Here is a 17,984-nt window from a genome sequence, read left to right on the forward strand (position 1 = left end):
TCGGAGACATCTTCCCCTGACCGACACGACACGCACCTGTGTGCACCTGAGTGTGGCGCCCACGTGCACAGGTGCTGATCGGGCCCAGCTCTGGCGCAGCGCCATCTGCCAGGACCTGCGACCACCTGCCATCAGGCCCCACGGGGACACCAGCCTCATGCCCCATGGCCTCCTGGCCAAGCCACAGTACACCAGCGGCCTGCTCAGCCCTGGGTCCCTACTGAAGGCAGAGCCGGGGCCACCATGCTTAGCCCCTGCGATGGGCCAGGCAGCTGTTTTCCCAGGCCCCACCGGCTTGGTACCTGGCAGACAACGTCCTCACTCACCGTGACCTCTGAAGCTGGGGGCGGGGGCTGGCCAATGACTCAGGCTGGTGCGAAGCACCCCCCACCCACCCTGGCCAGGACAGGGCAGCCCCCGCACGGCCCGGCAGAGCAGGCCGGCTCTCCGTCCGGCTTCGGCCTCCCAGGCAGCGGCTGAGTCCCCATGGCCTCAGCAGTTTGTTCCTTGCGGTGGAAGGGGACGTGTCCCTCCCTGCCCACCCACGAGCTGACCAGGGCTGGTGGGTGCCTCCTCCACAGCACCCCCCACCCCCGCCGGTTTGCTCCACGAGTGCCAGACCACCCATCACCCCTTCCCTGGTGCACTAGTCCTCGGATGGGAGCAGCTGTCCCCTTTCCTGGCCAGGGCTGGCCGCAATGGCCATGAGAGAGTGTGGAGGACTATCGGTGGTGGATCAGGGTCAAGGTCAGGTTCCACCAATCTGGAGCCCCTGCCCTCACAGGTCCCAGCCAGGTCCATTGTATGGGGACAATGGCTTCCTGAGCCCGGTTCCTCTGCTGGCAGGAAAGCCATAGCGCCCCACTCTGCTGCTACCGCCCACGACCCTTTGAAGGGCCTGCGACTCTGGAGCCTGTCCCTTGGCCCCTACCCCTTGCCAGCCTGGCTGGGGCCCAAGCTTCCCCAGGGAGCAGCCAACCCTCTCGACACGTAGGCAGAGAGGCACTGACCGGCCGGCCACACGCAAAGCTTGGAAGCCCCAACTCAAGAGTCCCTCCCCCAGGAGCCGACCAGCCCCTCTGGCGTCCCCCTGGAGCCAGGCTGCAGGTGGGGGTGGGGTGTGTGCGTGTGTCCTGTTGAAGACCGCATGGGGCCTGGGCGATGGCAGGCTCTTGGTGCTGGAGCTGGGGGCGGGGCCACAGGAAGGGCCAGCAGTCCTCCTGCAGGTCAGAGGACAAGCAGTGTCCCGACCCCCGCGGCCTGGCTGGTCCTGGGGCACCCCTGCTGCAGGATGGGGAAGGGGGCCACGATCCGGGGCTGTCCAGGGCCATAGGCAGCTGAGGTGCAGCGTCCAGGCGGCTGCAGGCTGAGCGCCCACGGTGCCCACGGTGCCCTGGGCACAGCTGCACATGCAGGGGCGGTCAGGGTCCGGGAGGCAGCAGGCCTTGGGCTGCGAGGAGGGTCCAGAGGCCTAGCAGATTCCTAGGCTCCTGCTGAACCCCCAGTGCTAGGGGCTTGGGTCACCTTTTCTCCAGGCCAGTCTTTGCTGCCTTGCTGGGTAAGGGGGTCCTCAGACCCAGGAAGGGGACAGGGCCAGTGTATGAGATGGTGAGCCTTGGATGCCTGTGTGGTGGGAGCCCAGCCAGGCAGGCCCTCCAACGACATGCTGGTGGCCTTGACACGTTGTGGACAAGGACCGCACACCCACTTTGAGGCTTCTAGTCTTTATTACTCGGGGAATACAGCGTTCCCAAGGGTAGCGCCCGACGGTGCGCAAGTGGCCGCCAGGGGGCAGGGAAGCTGAGCAAAGGCCCAGGACAGATGGCCGGGCCCCTGTCCCCTAGCGGTTGCATGTGTGCTCTGCAGTTTGAGTCCCTGAGAGCCCGGCTGGACTGTCCGCAGCCTTGGGGTGCCCAGGCGCCCGACACTCTTCCCAGGCCCCAGCTGCATCAACAAAGGGCTGGGCACCCATACCCGCAACGGCCACCCCGCACTGCCGGCCTCGGACCTGCCAGCGCCGCCCCACCACGCAGTCTGTCAGGGCTGCAACCTCCCAGAGGTGGACGGAGGGGGACACTGTGACCCTGGGAGAAGGCGGCGGACAGAGGTGTTGCTGCCCAGTTCCGGGATGGCCAAGGGGAGGTGCTCACCCCAGCAGACCCCATGGGGCTCCCGCTGGGTTCCCTGAGCTGGACGCATTGGAGGCAGCCCCGGACAGAGCAGACACCGCCCCGGGGACCTCAGTCCCTGGGGGATACCCAACCCCTGCCCCTCCTCCCCAGAGCTCACTGCCCTTGGGCAGCGCTGGTACCCACAGACGGACGCCAGTCCCGCCTCCTGCTCGGGCCGTCACCCAGCCGGAAGCCACCGTGGGGCCGGAGGAGGGCACGGGGCGGGGGGCGGGTTGTGTGGGCCCAGTACACACGAGGCTGGAGAATGAGCAGGCTGGCGTGCCCGTGGTTACTGGTGACAGTGGCCAGCAGGCCGGGCAGGTGTGGGAGGGAGGCCTTTTGGAGCCACTGCACAGATGTCAGTCACCAGGGACAGCTCTGGAGAGCACTCCTCCCAGCCTCCCCCCTGCCCAGCTCTTCCCGGGGCTGGACGTGCCTGCTTGCTGCCTGGGACCCCCACACAGGGACCCCAGCCTCGCTAGCGTGCTGGCCTCGGGTTCCAGCTCCGCAGGCTCGGGGATGGGCACGAGCATGCCAGCGGGCAGACATGGGCTCCTCAGACGGTCAGCACAGACAGGTGTCCAGGGCTCTGAGAACCCCCTCACCACCTCCCCTGGCTCCGCTGTGTGCCCTTCTCAGGACGAGCCTGTGGTCGCCGGCCAGGCCTCGGCACCCAGAAGGGGGCTGGCTGTCAGGACGCGGCCCAGGGAGGCCCCCTCCACGCCAGCGCCTGTGCCCTTTGGCCTCCCGTGGTGCCGTCCAAGCTGGCAGGCGGCCCGCACGCATCCCGCCCGCAGGGAGGGCCGCGGAGCCCCGGCTGGAAGCAGCCTCACCTGCAGGCAATGGCGTGCAGCGGCGGGGGACGTGTGCTCCGGCCGCTGCCCGATGCTCCTCCTCGGGGATGGACCCGGCCTGAGTCAGGCCCCTGGCCCTCGAAGCATCTCAGGGACGCTGACCCTTGGACCCTGGACCGAGGGCTCCCAAAGGCCCTGGCCCTCTCCCTGGCCCAGGCGCCCAGGCTCTCCAAGCCTCTAGGGTGCCCATTCCTGCCGCCCACCCTGCAAGAACACAGGTCAGCAGGTGAAGTGGGGGCCTGAGGTCCTGTCCTAGCTGCGGCAGCCATAACCGCAGATGTGGGACAGGCGCAGACAGGCCTGAGTGTCCCCCTCAAGCCCACACATGTGGCCGTGGTGGCCGGCACACAGGATACGGGCCGTGGCCCAGAGGGGCCCTACCGGCTGCTAGCCTGGGCCTCACCCCTGACCAGCACCTTGACCACCACCCAACCATGAATACCCCACATGCCCCTCCACACGACACCCTCTCGGGGGACAGTCCTTCTCACCAGCCCTTCTTCCCTGACCCCTCTCCAAGCCATGTAGGAGCCTGACCCTTCCTGCTTCAGCCAGACTCCCGCTCGCTGCCGTCCGCCCCCAGGCCTCACGTGCCCAGAGCCCCACCGGCCCACGCAGCCTCCCCAGGCTCCTCCCCATGAAGTCCCCTGGCCTCCGGGCCGTGGCCCCATTGGCCACCCTGAGCGCCTGCCGCTTCTCTCAAACCCCTTCCCCTGCCGACGGCCCGTGGGACCCCTCCCTCCCCTGCTTTGCAGGTGCAGCTTTCCCACTAGCCCCCGCCGGGACACCCGCTCTGGCCCGGCTCCCAGCGGAGGCGCCTCCTCCTCACTGAGCCCCGTCTCGGAGCCTGCCACGTACACCATGCTGCACCGGCGGCCCTGGGCCCCAGAAGGTGACCTGGTCACTTCCAAAGCCACAGCTACCCCTCCACATGGGGGTCCTGTCCCTGAACGGCACAGCGAACACCCTAGAGCCAGACGGCCAGTGCCTGGGGCTCCCGGAAGAGCCGCTGCGGCCCAGTCCTCCCTCCCATGAGGGGCCTCGGCCAGGACAACCCACGCCACACACAGGCTCAGGCACTTCTTACGGGGGTGGGCGTGAGGGGGGTGAGGATGAAGCCCGAGCCACGTCCCCCCCGTGCTTCTGACAACGGGGCCAGGGCCCTGCTATGTGCCTCTCCCACCCCCACAGGCCAGGTGCCCTGCTGCAGCTCCCTCCTCCGGGGCCGGCCACGGAGCCTGGCGGGGAAGCCCAGGCCACAGCCTCAGCGGTGTCTGCGCAGGTAGGTCTTCCTGTCCCACCGACCGCACAGCCCGCTCTGGCTCTCCAAAACCCAGGACGGGTGCAGCCAAGGACCTCAAGATTCCCTGCTGCAGACTCGGCCACACTCCAGCCTGGACACAGAGGGCTGAGCCCTGGGCAGGCGATATGGCCTGGCTTGGCTGCCGTCAGGGGGGCCGAGGCTGTGGCCTCGAGGGACATGAGTTTCTGCCCTGTCTCCCTGGCCATGTCCAGAACAGCGATGTCCACACTGAGGCCCTCAGAGTGGTCCCTGGGCCTTCAAGTGGCGGGGCTGGGCCCCTCGCTGCACGGGAGGGCAGTGGTGCGGCCAGAACGCTCGGTCTGCCATCCGTCTACAGATCGAGCCAGGCCCCGCTCAAACAAGACCCCGCTCTCCTGACTCCGGCTCGGGGCAGGGTCAGGCCAGCCGCACCGGCTGCACAGGGCACCCCCACGGCCTCTGGGCACGGACGGTCCCTCATCTGCGGAGAGCACTGCTGGCTCAGGTCACCGGCGGCGGGGCCATGCCCGGTGCAGGAGAGGCCGGTCCGGCTGGAGGCACGGCGGTGGGAGGGCTGGGTGCGGCACTTCTCAGCCCGGGGAGGGGCGGGGCCGAGGCCCCCAGCTCCGCAGGGGCAGTGAGTCCAGCACTCACTTCCCAGAGTGGGCCTCCTCATGCCTCAGCGTCCTCCCGTGGGGCGGGACGGTGCCGCCTGCCAAGGTTCCTGGGCCATGAGACCCACATCGGACCAGACGCGCAGACACCGGCCCAGTCCCCTTGCCGGGCAAACGCCCCTCACGGTGCTCCAGACGGGGTCCCGGCAGCAGGTGCCGCAGAGGTGCGGAGCTGCGCGCTGCGGGCTGCGGCTCAGTAGCCTTCCTCTTCCTCGCCGTCACAGCCGTAATCTGCGGGCGCGGAGGACAGCTGTGGACACCCTGGGGGGGGGCCCACCTGGCGGCCCCTCCTGGAGGGGCTCAGGCCCCCTCTTCACGTGCTGTCTTCACCTCCCCAAGGCCCTGGGGCCTGGCTCCCGCTGGCCAGGCAGCCCCCCTGCAGCCTGGAGCCCACGGCGGTCACAGCGCTCAGGCTCCCCACACGGACGCACCGATCTGCATCTCGGTCCCAGCCTCGCCCGGAGGGAGAGAAGGTTTCATTCAAAGCCCAAAGCTCTGAGTTTAGGGCTGGTCAGGAGCAGAGGATTTGTGCCTTTTTCTAGGAAGTAAGCCCCGCCCCCACCCAGGGCGTGTCACCCCCAACCAGCTGCAGGGTCCCCTCACCGCTGCTGCCCATCATCTGCAGGGCGCTGACGCAGGGCTCGCCGTCCTCCTCGTCGGGGTCCTCCTCATCGGGGTCCTCCTCGGGGGGGTAGGACACAGGCCCACTCTCCACCACCGCTGTGGGCCTGACGGGCTCGGCTCCCAGGCTGGGTGAGCTCGGGAGCAAGGTCTGCAACCGGGGCACAGGCTCTGGGAGGCCGCCTGCCCCGGGGGACGGCATCACAGCGCCAGCCTGGCTCCCAAGGCCCACTGGCCCCTCCCGTGTCCTGGACGCTTCCCAGCCTTCGGAGCCCCCACAGCTCCCAGGCAGCCCCTCTGTCCAGCCCGTCCACACTCACGAGCACCCACGAGGCTTCCGTTTCAAGGCCACGGGCCTTGCCCAGAGGATGTGGCCCCAGCCCCACAGCATGTGGCTGGGGCTCAGGCCCACTCCCCTGCCACCCGTGGGCCTAAGGACTGCTGTGCATGGGCCAGGAGAGCCCACGCTCCCTCCCTGCCATGGGCTGACTGCTCAGTGGCTCACAGACACCGTCCCCAGGCCCCTGTCCCGGGCCGTGGCCACACAACGTACCTCCCCCACAGCTGCCCTCTTGGCCGGCTGGGCGGACACCATCGGCCGCAACCTGAAAGAGAGCACAGCGTGGCAGCTCAGTCCAGGCTGCAGCCACGGGTCAGGGGACAAGGTGCCTGCTGAGGGGCGGCGTCTCTGGCCACTGAGGGCCCGGCCCTAGGGTGAGGAGGAGGCACCCCCCAACTCTGCTCCCCCAGACCCCACACCCAGAAGCCGACCCCCTCCTCAGCGCTCACCCTGATGTCACTCCTCCCAGCGGAGCCTCCTGGCCTCGCGCTCCTCACCCGGCCCGGCCCAGTCGGCATTCTGCCCCCTCTGCTGGGGCTCACGCCCACCCCGTGCCCCTCTGCTAGGGCGTGTCCTATATGCACACACGCCCCACGTACGTGCCCCACGGAGGTGCGTGAGTGACTGCATCTGTGCCCTCCTAACAGCACAATGGGCCCCAAGTCGCCACCCCATGGGCCAAGTGATAACAAGCCTGAGTACCACCCCCCTGGGGCCGCGGCACAGAGCTGGGAGCGGGGACGCGACGGGGGTGGTTGCCGAAGCTGGAAATCAGGGTTTTTCTGTGAAAACTTGCTTTTGAATGTTGGCAACAAAGCCAGTTTTAGCTCAAAAGCTATGCCGGTCGACGGCAGATAGCCCGGGCAGATCTGATGCTCCTCTGTCGTCTGACGAGTAAGAACCTAAACCCGGGGGCACCAGGGGCTCCATGTGTGGAGCGTCCGACTCTTGGCCGAAAGGCTCCGGTCGGGACCCCAGGCTGAGGGTGAGCCCGTGCTCTGCCGGCCTGAGTCCTTCCCTCGCGGCTCCTCCCCGCCATTCTCCCCACTCACGCTTCTGGGTGCTCTCTCTCCCTGCCTCCCTGGAATAAGTTTTTTTAAAACGGGACCTAAAATTGTACTGCCCCGGGGCTCTCCAGGCGGCCGCCCAGCTGCTGCTGGCCAAGGTTCCGGGAGGTCTGCTTCAGCGGCAGTGTGTGCGGACGGCAGGGAGTGGCCGCGGCCGGAGATGCCTCCCCTGGGCCGTCCTGGGCCCTGGTCCTCCCTGCCGCGGGAGGAGAGGCCAACGGGGAGGCTCTACTCTCCCTGCTCCTCACCCTCCCAGGAAAAGAGGCTGGCTCGCCCCTCCAGAGACAGGACACAGCCTGCAGGGTCGGACCCCCTCCCCAGCCGCCCGCCCCACACACAGACACGGGCCGGCCAGGGCCGCAGGTGCAGCAGGGGACCCAGACGTCTGCTCCCAGCATCCGGGTGGGGAGCGCGCCCCCCAGGCCTCCTGCCTGCGCCCAGCACGGTACCTCTTCCCCACGCTGCTCACGGGGTCAGCCCCGCTCCTGCCTGCGGGCGTCTTCCTCCGAGACAGCTTCCGGGCGCCGGCCCGCTCCTGGGGCTGCACGCCGCCCCCACGCAGGCTGCCCCCGCCCTTGCTGTTGAGGTCCTGGAGCACGCTGTAGTTGATCTTGCTGGAGATCTTCTTCTGCTCCAACATCTTTTCGATGGCCTCCCCAGCTGTGCTGGCCTGGATGGGCTCCCGTCGCTTACAAGACTTCTTGGGCTCAACAGAAACAGGGGAGTTACCGCCCCCTGGGGACCTGCTAGGTGTCTCGGGTGAGGTGGGGACCCTACTAGCTGGGACCCGATGGGGAGGGGCCGGGCAGCCAGCATCTGCCAGGGAGCCCTGCCCCCAGGAGCCCAGGTGTACAGGGCGCTGGTCCAGGCCCCCCAAGGACGGCTCCAACCTCCTCCTCTCAGACGCGGTGGGGGGGCAGCCCACATCCCTCAGCTGCGGAGCCGATGGCAGGGCTCAGGGTGTGAGGTCTCTCGGGAGGGGTCACCCGCAGCAGCACTGGGAGCTGCCCACAAGCCCACCATATGGACACCTGGCTGCGCTGGACACTGTCCCCACCTGAACAAGGCAGAGCAAGGTGCCGTGCTCTGGACAGATCACCCAGCATGGGCAGACCTTGTCCTGGGTGTGTGCCACCTACAGAAGCCTGAACTGTGCCTCCTGCCGGCTCCTCCCCTGCCCACCCGCCTGCTGACCACGCTACTCGAGGCCTCGAGCCCAGACCCCAAGCTGCAGGCCCGCCCCCCGGAAAGGTTCTCAAGCAGACCAGTGACCCACGCTGGATGCATGCCGAGCTCCTGCCTTTTTGCTCGGGGGCTCGACCACTCCTTCACGGCCAGAGTCCCTGTCCGGCCACACAGAAGCAGCAAGCCACGTCTCTGTGACTGCCCACAGGACACCTGCGACAAGCAGGCTTTCCCAGGGCCCAGAGGGGGGATCCCAGAGCTGGGGCAGGGCCCTCAGTGGGGGTCCCGATGCCCCGACTCAGCCTAAGGACCTCCCCAAAGCTGAGGGTGATCGGTCCAAGGGGAGGCCGGCACCGTGCAGGACTGGGTGGCCGGAGCCGCCACCCTGGGAGACCTCGTGTGACTGGGGGAGGAGCAGGCGGGTCTCCGAGCGCCGGACAAGCCTTACCTTGTGCTCCTTGTAGATTCCCAGCTCCTTCTCCTTCGCGATTCTCGCCTCCTTCTCTGAAAAGCCCCCCCCGCAGGATGAGCAGGGCCCCGCGGCCCCGGCCCCCCGGCCCCCCGGCGGGCAGGCAGGCGCTTACCCCTCTGCTCCCGCAGGTACTCGGCGTTCTCCCGCATCCACAGCTCGGCCTTCACGCGGGCTTCTGCCTCGTTCAGGATGTACTGGGCAGAGCAGAGCGCCACACTCAGGTCTCGGCTGCCAACACGCTTCCCCACGGACGGGCCGGTCAAGGGCGGGCCTCTGACCCTCGGGCCACAGGCTCCTTACTGGGAGCCAGTCAGCGACGCCTGTCCTCACCCACCCGTGCCGAGGCTAGGAGCGGGGCCGGGTCCACACACCGGCCCGCGGGCACAGGAGCGGGGTGGCCGGCCACAGTGGGCGGACATGGGTTCCAGGGGCCATGTGGCCGCGAGGGGGTGCCCCGCTCCCGCGGCCCGGGGCCCCAACCGTGCAGAGTTCAGTGGAGCTCACCCTGTCAATCTCCAAGTCGTCGATGCCGCTGAGGTCCAGCTCACCGTCCCCACGCGCACCGGCTACGGGGAAGCACAGGGCCGCAGCGTTTGCGTCGGGTTCTGCTGAGCAGGCACAGACGGCCCCGGGGCGGTCTCAGGACCCCTTTCAGGATAAGAGCCGCCTCCTCTGGGACCTCGGCTCTGGCCAAGGGCTGACGGCAGCCCCTCGTTGCCGGCAAGCCCAGCCCCCTCTGTGTGCCACTGCGTGGTTCATAGCCCAGGGCTGCGTGCAGAAAGGACACCACGCTAGCCCCAGCAGACCCAGAGGCTCCCTACGACACAGGCACCTTCAGTGCGGAAGCGTGGCTCGTCTGGCTCTCTGCTCACCGGTCCAGGAGATGGGCCCTCAGCCAGTCCTCAGTGATGCACTCAGGACACCCCAAACCCTGGTGACCACCCCCCATCCCCCCGGGGTCAACAGCACAAGCCGCAAAGCCCAGCAGCTGGGGCAGCCTCTGACCATGGGTGGCCCGCCCACACCCAGCAGCCCAGCACCCCCCATGCTGCAGCTCTCCACTCCGGCCCTAAGCAGGGGTCCCCCTGGGGCCCCCACACTGCTCCTCCATGCCCTGCCTCACTCCCTCAGCTCCTGCAGAATGGTCTCTCCTGGCCCCAGGGCCTTTGCACAGGTCCGTCCCACTGTCAGGGCAGGGTTGTGATACACGTATGTACAGAGCACCCTTGGGGAGGCCCCGGCACATGGGGCCAAGCCCTGGGCACCCAGGGGCAAGGCAGGGCCTGTCTGCAGCCGGGAGTACTTGGGGGAGCCAGTCCTGGCACAGGGCCACGACCCGCTCTCAGCAGCAAACACGGCAGAAGCAAACCGGTCTTCTTCCTGCTCAGGCCCCCCCGCTGCGGCGCCGGAGCCCGGCGAGTGAGGCTGCCCATGCGTGGGGCTGTGCCCAGAGGCAGCTCAGACAGACGCAGAGGGACAGGCAGGAAGGAGCCTGCAGCCACCACCCAACCAAGCACGCGTCTGGCCCAGCCCTGAGCCAGGGTCTGGCGCAGGAGGGGTCTGGGGGCAGCGGCAAGCCCCGCTGGTAAGCAGGGTGTTCTCACACGCGGGGTCGACGACGGCCCACTCCACCTGGCACGGGGGAGCTGGCAGCGCCCTCCCAGCCTGCCCTCCCTGAGGCCACATCCAGCGGCACCTCTCCCCCGCCAGATGGGGCGGGGTGACCTGGACCCAGAGCCCGCGGCCACAGCCCCCACCCCAACCTCTCCCCTTGACCCCTCCCCAGCACTCACTGGGCTCCTGGCTCTGGGAGGAGATGCACTCCCGGATGGAGTCCGAGATGCCCAGGCTGGCTGCCGTGGGCAGGGGGCCGAGCAGGGACTCCAGGGCGGGGGGTCGGCTGCCCCCCTCAGGGCCTCCTGCCTCCCCAGAGCTGGAGGAGACGCCGGCGCCAAGCAGCTCCCGGTAGAAGTCCTTGTTGAGGTGGCTGGCGGCGGCCTGCAGCTCCTCATCCTCGGGGTCCTCCTCGCCAAACAAGCTGGACGCAGAGTCCTCCACGGAGCCTATGGACGCAACGCCACACACCCGTGAACCCTGCAGGAGCCGCCCCGCCCCGCGCCGGCAGACACGACCATAGGGTGGCAGGAGGCACCCGCTCCACTGTGCCAAGAGGCGGAGCTGCACGTCGCCGGGAGGCGGCCCCATGTCCAGGTGCCTGCGGGGAGCCCTCGGGGCCTCTGCACCTGACGCTGCACAGAAAGTCACTCAAAACAGACACAACGGCTAAGAGCACCAACGCCTCAGGAATCGACAGAAAACGTTTGCAGCTTTGAATCAGGCAAAACTTTCGGGTGGGACACGGACAGCCCCCTCCACGCCCCCCGGCAGGACCGTGGCAGACGAGGGAGCTCTGTCCCCCATGAGTGCGCGTCGGCAGCATGCCGGGAACACTCAGGGCTCCACGAGAGAACACACGACCAACCGAGGCACATGGCGCGGCTGCGGGAAGAAGGCGGGGCGGCTTCTCCAAGACCCCGGCCGTGCCCTGCAGCCGACCCAGCAAGTCCGCGGCTCGGTGCGCCCGGACACAACCACGTGCACTCCACACACACGCCTGCACACAAACGCTCCCAGCACCATGTGTGCAATGACCCAAACCTAGAATCACCCCGAACGTGCTCGACCGGGCACCTCTCCTGCACCACAGACAGGGGCTGCACACGCCGACCTGCGCCGTCCACCAGAACCGGGCAGCCGGAGGGCAGTCAAGACACGCCGTGCCGTCCGTGGACACAGCACTCCAGAAGGCACGACCAGCCCCGGGGGCGGAGACTCACCAGGGGCTGCATCTTCGCGTCGCGCTTTGTCGAACGAGATTTGTGAACGTCGCCCAACGTTCCGACGATCAACGTTCAGGACGTCCACCCCAGAACGCCTCCCCCTGCTTTCCAGCGTGAGAGCTCGCGGTAAGCACGGAGCCTCAGGCGGGCTCACGCGTCTCTGTGAACTTTTCTCCGCGGGCAAAAAGCCGTCCGATTCCTCGTGCACAGGAAAGTCGTGCGGGGCGATGACCCTTCCCGGTACCCCGCCGCGCCCCCACCCCAACGCCTGGGCGCCCCCGCCCTAGGGCCAGGCCTCAGCAGCCGCGCACCCTGCATGTCCGCTCTCCTGTCCCACAGGCTGGGCCTCGGGACCACCTGCAGAGTCCAGACCCCGCGCCCCCGGCCCCTTCAGCCTGAGTTAGACCGTGTCATCCCTGGGCCCCGCTCGGTACCTCCACAACCCGACCGCGCCCCATGTGAGCGCCAGCCCCCCCCACGCCGCTCCAGGGCTCCTCCCTTCCCCAGGCCTCTCCTGAAACGTCGCCTGTCCTGGCCGGTCCCTTCAGCACCGCGTGGGCAGGGAGCCTGGGAGCCGGGCAGGAGGGTGGCACGCAGGCCTCCTGGGTCCCATCACCGCTGCTGACCCCACCTAGCTTCGGGCTCACTCCAGACAGGGTGAAACATCTGCCGTCCCATGCCATAGGAGAGGTCCGGCTCAGCAGACGTGCGGAGCCAGGCAGAGGGAGCGCGCCCCCGACGATCCCGTCAGAACAGGTGTGGGAAGCTGAGCCTGGGGCAGGAGATGGGGGGACCCGCTGGTGGCAGACCCCCGGCCGGCTTCCTCACGGCTGGGGCAGTGCACCCAGGTGCTGTGCGGGAAACGGCAGTAAGAAAACACGGTGCAGAGCCAGGCCTCCCCAGGTGCAGAGAACGCCGCCTGAGTCACAGGCACGCCGGGAACGGGCTCCGACTACTAGAGGAGAAGAGTCTCCGGCTGGGGCACCACAGAAGCACACGCTGCACACACGCCCCCATGCCAGAGCACAGCAGTCGCCACACGGGCAAGCGGACACTGGCCACCTCCGTCCTCAAGGCATCACCGGGCAGAGTGAGGACCGGAAGGGCTAGCAACGCCCTGGGGGATGCAGGGGCTCACGGGTGTCCCCAACCCCAGAAGACCACAAGGGGCACAGCACCAGTGACACCCCCACGCGTGAGGACAGGTGTGGACACTGGGAGCAAGACCGTGAGACAGACAGCGCTGCCCCAGCTGCAGACCATATGCCCATCGGGAGCCTCGGCCTCAAAGGGAAACGCAAGCAGAAGCCTGGGCAGCACAGAGCTCTGACGAGGCCCACGGGCTCCCTGCGCATGCCCCAAACTCCGGAGTAAACCCCTCGGGCAGCGGCTCCGGGGGCCAGAGAGCGGGCGGGGCTGAGGGAGCAGAGCGGGGGGTCACCGACGCAGCCACCAGGGCGATGCGATGACCGTGCAGTGCAGACGCGGCACTCACGGGGAACCAGTAACTACTTGCAGACCAGAGAGAGCCAGGGAGACAGAAACACCCCCGCAAGGACACGAGCGAACACACAGACCATGGGGCCACCCGGCTCGGGCGTCCCTGCGGGGGCAGGGGGGCAGGTCGCACGGAGCCCAGGAAACCCTACGTGCTCTCCACGGGCCCCACAAATGTCGAAGCGCTCACCGATGGCCCAGACAACACCCAGCGAAAACCGCGCATGGGCACAGCCCTCTCAGGACAAGGTGGCACCCAGCCCCAAGCCAGCACCGTGTCCTGGGAGGCACCTGGGCCACATGCCTGTGGCCACCACTGCCACTCAGCAGGGGCTGAAGGGCCAGGCCACGGCCTGGGCGTCGGGAGACGTCAGCAGGCCGGACGTCGGTGGCGAGCACAAAGCAGCGGTCACTCACGTGGAAGACCCGTGATGGAGCGCACAGCGGCAAGGGTGGAGACAGCATTCCCGACCCACGAGCGCACAGAAGCGGGCCTGGAAACCTGGGGCTTCCACACCTGGCAGCCGCGGAAGACTGCGGAAGGACACTGCTCAGGGCAGCAGCACCGGGCAGGTGGCCTGGCCCAGAGAGCGGTGCAGGAACACCCACGGGGCGGAGATGTCCACTCTTGGAGTGGGTCCACGGGGCGCCGGGCTGGGGCTTGGGCCACGGAGCAGCGGCACCTGCCCTCCAGATAGCCCGAGGCAGGGGTGGTAAGCACCAGGCCCTGCTGAACCAGAGAGATGTACAATGGGGCCCCGCGCAGACCTAACAACGGGGCCCCGAGGACTGGGCAGGAAGGCAACATGGGAGCGTCCAGGAGCGCACAGACCCGTGCACAGACACAGCGGCTCTGCGATGCCCCCGGCTACGTGGGAGCCACGACGGGGAGCCGGCGGCCGCAGGAAGGGGTTCTGGGGGCAGTGGCAGAAAAGTCCGGAATGAAGATCTGGGTGCTGAGGACCAGCTTCCCCCGAAGGCTAGAACCTGGGGGCACAGAAGTCCCCGGAGCAGCTGGACACTCAGCACAGCACGTCAGGGTCAGGTGGTGTCCAGGGCGGGGACCCTGTGAAGGGGGGCCCTGCGGCCCTGCACGGAGTGGCAGCAAACAGGGCCAGAGGCTGGCCAGCAGGGAGTGCCTGGCGCGGGTGATGTGAGCAGGGCTGGCCCCTGGAGGCCGCGGGGGACGCAGCTGTGCTCACCGTCTCTGGTCAGGCTGGCGAGGGCCCCCTTGGCCTTCGGCCGGCTGTTCTCCAGCTCGCTCTCGATGGCGTCCTGATAGCTGGAGATCTCACCTGGAGGGGGCGACCGTGCACACTGAGCTCAAACCCACTGCTCTAGGGGCCGGAGGCACCTGTCACGGTGAGGCCGGTGGGTTACCTTCGACGTCCTCCAGTTTCTTGGACAGGACCTGTTCGAGCTGAAACAAGTGGAAACAAAGACGCCATGTGGGGAAGCGGCTGCACGGCGCTCGGGTCCCCAGCCCCAACACATGCCGACTCCCGCGCCGAAGGAACTGGACTCTACTGAGCCCGCCCAGGGCAGAGCCAGGGCTGACCCTGATGGCTGTGGGGAAGACGTGGGGGCCATCGAGGGACCCGGCACCCCACGTCCCATGCCCCCAGGGCTCAGCCCCTAACCCCACCTGACCGCCCACCTCTCCCTGCATGCCGTGGGGACACAGACCCGACCTGGCCTGTTTCAAAGTAAAAACAGGACACAAGACATAGTAACGCCGCGAGATGCCGGCGTGCTGCACGGCCAAGGCCTGGTCCGCCAGCGCGGGGCGCACTCACCTGCTTCATGCGTAGCTTCCGCTGCCCGGCGGTGTATGATGGGGGGTCGCACTCCCCCTCCAGGTCGATCTTCATGAACTCGTCCACGGTGAGCTGGCTCGTTGGCGTGTCCTCAAACTCCGTCAGCCTGGAACAAAAAGGCCCCTGGAGAGAGCCGCCCGGCGCCCCGGCCACCCTCGGCTACGAGCCCTCCTCGCCGAGGCCAACAGTGGGGCCCCAGGGAGGAAAGGCCACGCGCACTGGTCGCTCCCACGGGGAGACTCAGAGGAGGCCCAGACGCAAGGAGGCCAAGCCGGCAGCCCTAGGTAGTCGCCAGCTAGAGCTTACCCACACCTCACGCGACCCGTGAGACGTCTAAGAATAAAAAACTCATTTCAACAAAAACTTCCAAAGAGAACTAGACATCAAACGTGCAAAATACTTTTTTATCTGCTTCAGAAAGCGCCGCAGGCTACGATCTCAGACGAGAAACACCTCGCACGTGGCAGATTCGAGTGAAAACGGCCACGACAGGGACCGGTGATGGGGCTCCCGACAACCCCGTCCAGCCCACCCGCGGCCGACACTGCAGTTAGCTCGGCCGCCCCACAGACACCGCAGCCCAGAGTGGGGGCTTGTGGACACCCGGGCTTCCTGGGAGGGCTCTCAGTGCACCCCAACCTACCTTGGGGTGTGGGCAGAAGGGCCACTGCAGGCGCAGCTGGTGGGGGCCAGGAAGATGGACCAAGACCCTGGACAGAGGCGGGCAGCCCCTCGACGACCCGGGCCATTCTGGGTCCTGGCCAGACCAGTGGACGGGAGGGCCGCAGAGGCAGGTGTGGTCAGCACACAGAGCAGGTGTCTGAACCCCAGGCCACGACCGAGAGCCACCTACCTCTTGCGCAGTGTGGACTCACACACCTTGACCACGCTGATGACCTCTTTGACGGTTCTCCGGAAATCGTGCATCCTGGCCGCAACCAGAAGTGCTGGAAAGAAGCACGACGGGGCAAGGGACAGGGGAGGTCAAGCCTCGGGCCGGGCCAGGGTGGTGACCTGGGCAGTGGGAGTCCTGCCCGGGAGGGCTGTGGGGTCTCACGGCCGGTGACCGTTGCCCAGTGCTCGTGAGGTCCCACACCCGAGAGCCGCGTGCTGCTTTGCGTGCAACTACGCCACAGCAGGGAGTCAGAAAGTGCGGCGTCGCGCCTTCCGTCTCAAACACAGAAAACAAAAACGCATCTTCTGAGATCCTCGTGGGACCCCTAAAGCTGGTGAGCGGACTCTGAGGTGACACCCAACAAGCACCGGTTGGCAACAGAGGTAAGGACTCTGGGAACACGGCCCAGAGTGGGCCCCGTGCCGCGGAGCACGGGAACGCAGGCTCTCGGCATCCCAGGAAGGACCGGAGCCAGGAGTTGGGGAGTGGGGGTGTCCAGGAGTAGAGGCCACCAGACAGGCGTAAAGGCCTGCTGGGGAGGACTCCAGGCCCAAGGGCTACGTCAGACCCCAAGGTGTCAGGGACAGAGCTAGAAAACGCAGAGGGAGACCGAACAGCTACCCTTTGGGAGGCCAAGGAGCCAGCCCAAAAGGCCAGGGATCGTCAACAGTAGTGACTTAACACTAGGGACAGGACTGGCCTCGTGGGAGCCCTCGAGGGACAGGACAGCTCTGGAGACAGTAACCCCCACAACCAGCAGAGCCTGGCCCTCCTGACCCCGGGCCTCCTGAGCCCAGGCTGTCCTACCCGCCCCGCAGAGACCCGAGGGTGCCCGGGCCTCCTACCCTGGGCTGTCCTCCCTGCCGGCAGAAACCCAAGGTGGCCTGACCCTCCTGACCCCAGGCCTCCTGAGCCCGGCTGTCCCACTTGCCCCACAAAGACCCAAGGGGACCTGGCCCTCCTGACCCCGGGCTATCCTACCTGCCCCACGGAGACCCGAGGGGACCCGTCCTGCTGACCCCATGCAGTCTTACCCGCCCGATGGGAGACCCAAGAGGACCTGGTTCTCCTGAGCCCAGGCCGTCCTACCTGCCCCGCAGAGGCCCGAAGGGCGCCGGCCAGTGTGCATCCAGTCTCGCTTCATGCGCTGCAGGAGCCTCAGGGCTGTCATGGACACCTCGTGATTCTTCTCTCCAAACTCCAGCAGGTGAGCAAAGCGCGGGATGTAGAGGCACGGATCTGCCGCACACGGGGGCGCCTCAGTGCCGCCCAGGGTGCGTCCCCCTCCCCCCAGGCCCCATGGAACATGCGTGTTCTAGCTCTGGGTGGCGCACCAGCACCACCCAGCAGGATACCCGTCCTAGGGGTGACCCTCCTGCTCCTCCAACTGCATGGCTTCCGCGGCCCTTGGTGGGGGCTGGCAGCCCCGTCCCTCCTGCATGGCTTCTGCGGCCCTTGGTGGGGGCTGGCAGCCCCGTCCCTCCCACAGCAGCCGCAGGGGTCGGGCGCTAAGCCTGCACGGGCACCCGCGACACCTGCGGCTGTGTCTGGCACCTGCCGGATGGCCACTGGGACAGAGCCTGCTTGCTCCCCACTCGCTGGCTGAGTTCACCATCCGAAACTCAAGCCGCGGCTTCCCCCCGCTGTCTACAGGTGCGGGGGCAGCTCAAGTGACCACACTCTTCCGCGCAGGAGAAAGCTCAGCAGGGACCCGTGCACACACTCTCCCTCCCTCAGCTGACCCAACCATGCGGGGCCGTTGGAACACCAGGGGCCAGACTTGCTCTGGACGGGGTCGTCAGGAAGTCCTTGCTGAGGCCTGAAGAGAGAGCTTCCCGAGGGGGCCACAGGCCAGCCAGAGAGCAGGCGTGTGGGGCAGGTGGTGATCGGCAGGACCCTGCTGTCCACCAACCCCAAGCACCCTCCTTTGGGGGACCGATCGGTCCACATCCACGAGGGACCACCGGACTGAGCTCCAGACCCTGGAAGCCCCATGTGGGCTGGCACCGGCAGTGCCCTGCAGCCGGCCGGCGGCCAGCAGAGCCGGGAGACACCAGGGACACGGAGCCCTCCCAGGACGCTCTGCCTCAAGCGCCCCCAGCGCAGACCGGCCACAGAGAGACCAGCTGGGCCCGCGCCTCTGGACAGCGACCTTCAACGACAACCTGTCCGGGAAGCTGCAAACTCAAAGGCTCAGCGGACCAGCAAGGACCGGGGTGCCGGGGAGAGCGCTCCGGCCGCTAAGGACCTGACTTGGGCTCAGGTCACG

General features: G+C 67.7%; 1 protein-coding gene across 8 annotated transcripts in view; it reads right to left on the reverse strand.

The window, feature by feature from the left end:
- Positions 1-1,708: 1,708 nt before the first annotated feature.
- Positions 1,709-17,984, reverse strand: part of BRF1 (BRF1 RNA polymerase III transcription initiation factor subunit) — a 47,013-nt gene continuing 30,737 nt past the window's right edge. For 3 of the 8 annotated variants that reach the window (XM_032341585.1, XM_032341593.1, XM_032341591.1), the window contains 14 exons: positions 16,805-16,954; positions 15,674-15,767; positions 15,464-15,577; positions 14,800-14,926; positions 14,384-14,423; positions 14,206-14,298; positions 10,460-10,729; positions 9,171-9,274; positions 8,779-8,860; positions 8,643-8,698; positions 7,459-7,715; positions 6,156-6,207; positions 5,585-5,753; positions 1,709-5,212 (listed from right to left, as the gene is read on the reverse strand). In XM_032341585.1, coding sequence (XP_032197476.1) covers positions 5,175-5,212; positions 5,585-5,753; positions 6,156-6,207; positions 7,459-7,715; positions 8,643-8,698; positions 8,779-8,860; positions 9,171-9,274; positions 10,460-10,729; positions 14,206-14,298; positions 14,384-14,423; positions 14,800-14,926; positions 15,464-15,577; positions 15,674-15,767; positions 16,805-16,954 — 1,646 coding nt within the window. In that variant the 3' untranslated portion in view covers positions 1,709-5,174. The remainder of the gene's footprint in view (positions 5,213-5,584; positions 5,754-6,155; positions 6,208-7,458; positions 7,716-8,642; positions 8,699-8,778; positions 8,861-9,170; positions 9,275-10,459; positions 10,730-14,205; positions 14,299-14,383; positions 14,424-14,799; positions 14,927-15,463; positions 15,578-15,673; positions 15,768-16,804; positions 16,955-17,984) is intronic. The other 5 variants (XM_032341587.1, XM_032341586.1, XM_032341592.1 and 2 more) reach the window with 5 other exon arrangements.

This window comes from Mustela erminea, chromosome 5, assembly GCF_009829155.1.
Source record: "Mustela erminea isolate mMusErm1 chromosome 5, mMusErm1.Pri, whole genome shotgun sequence".
NCBI classification, from domain to species: Eukaryota; Metazoa; Chordata; class Mammalia; order Carnivora; family Mustelidae; genus Mustela; species Mustela erminea.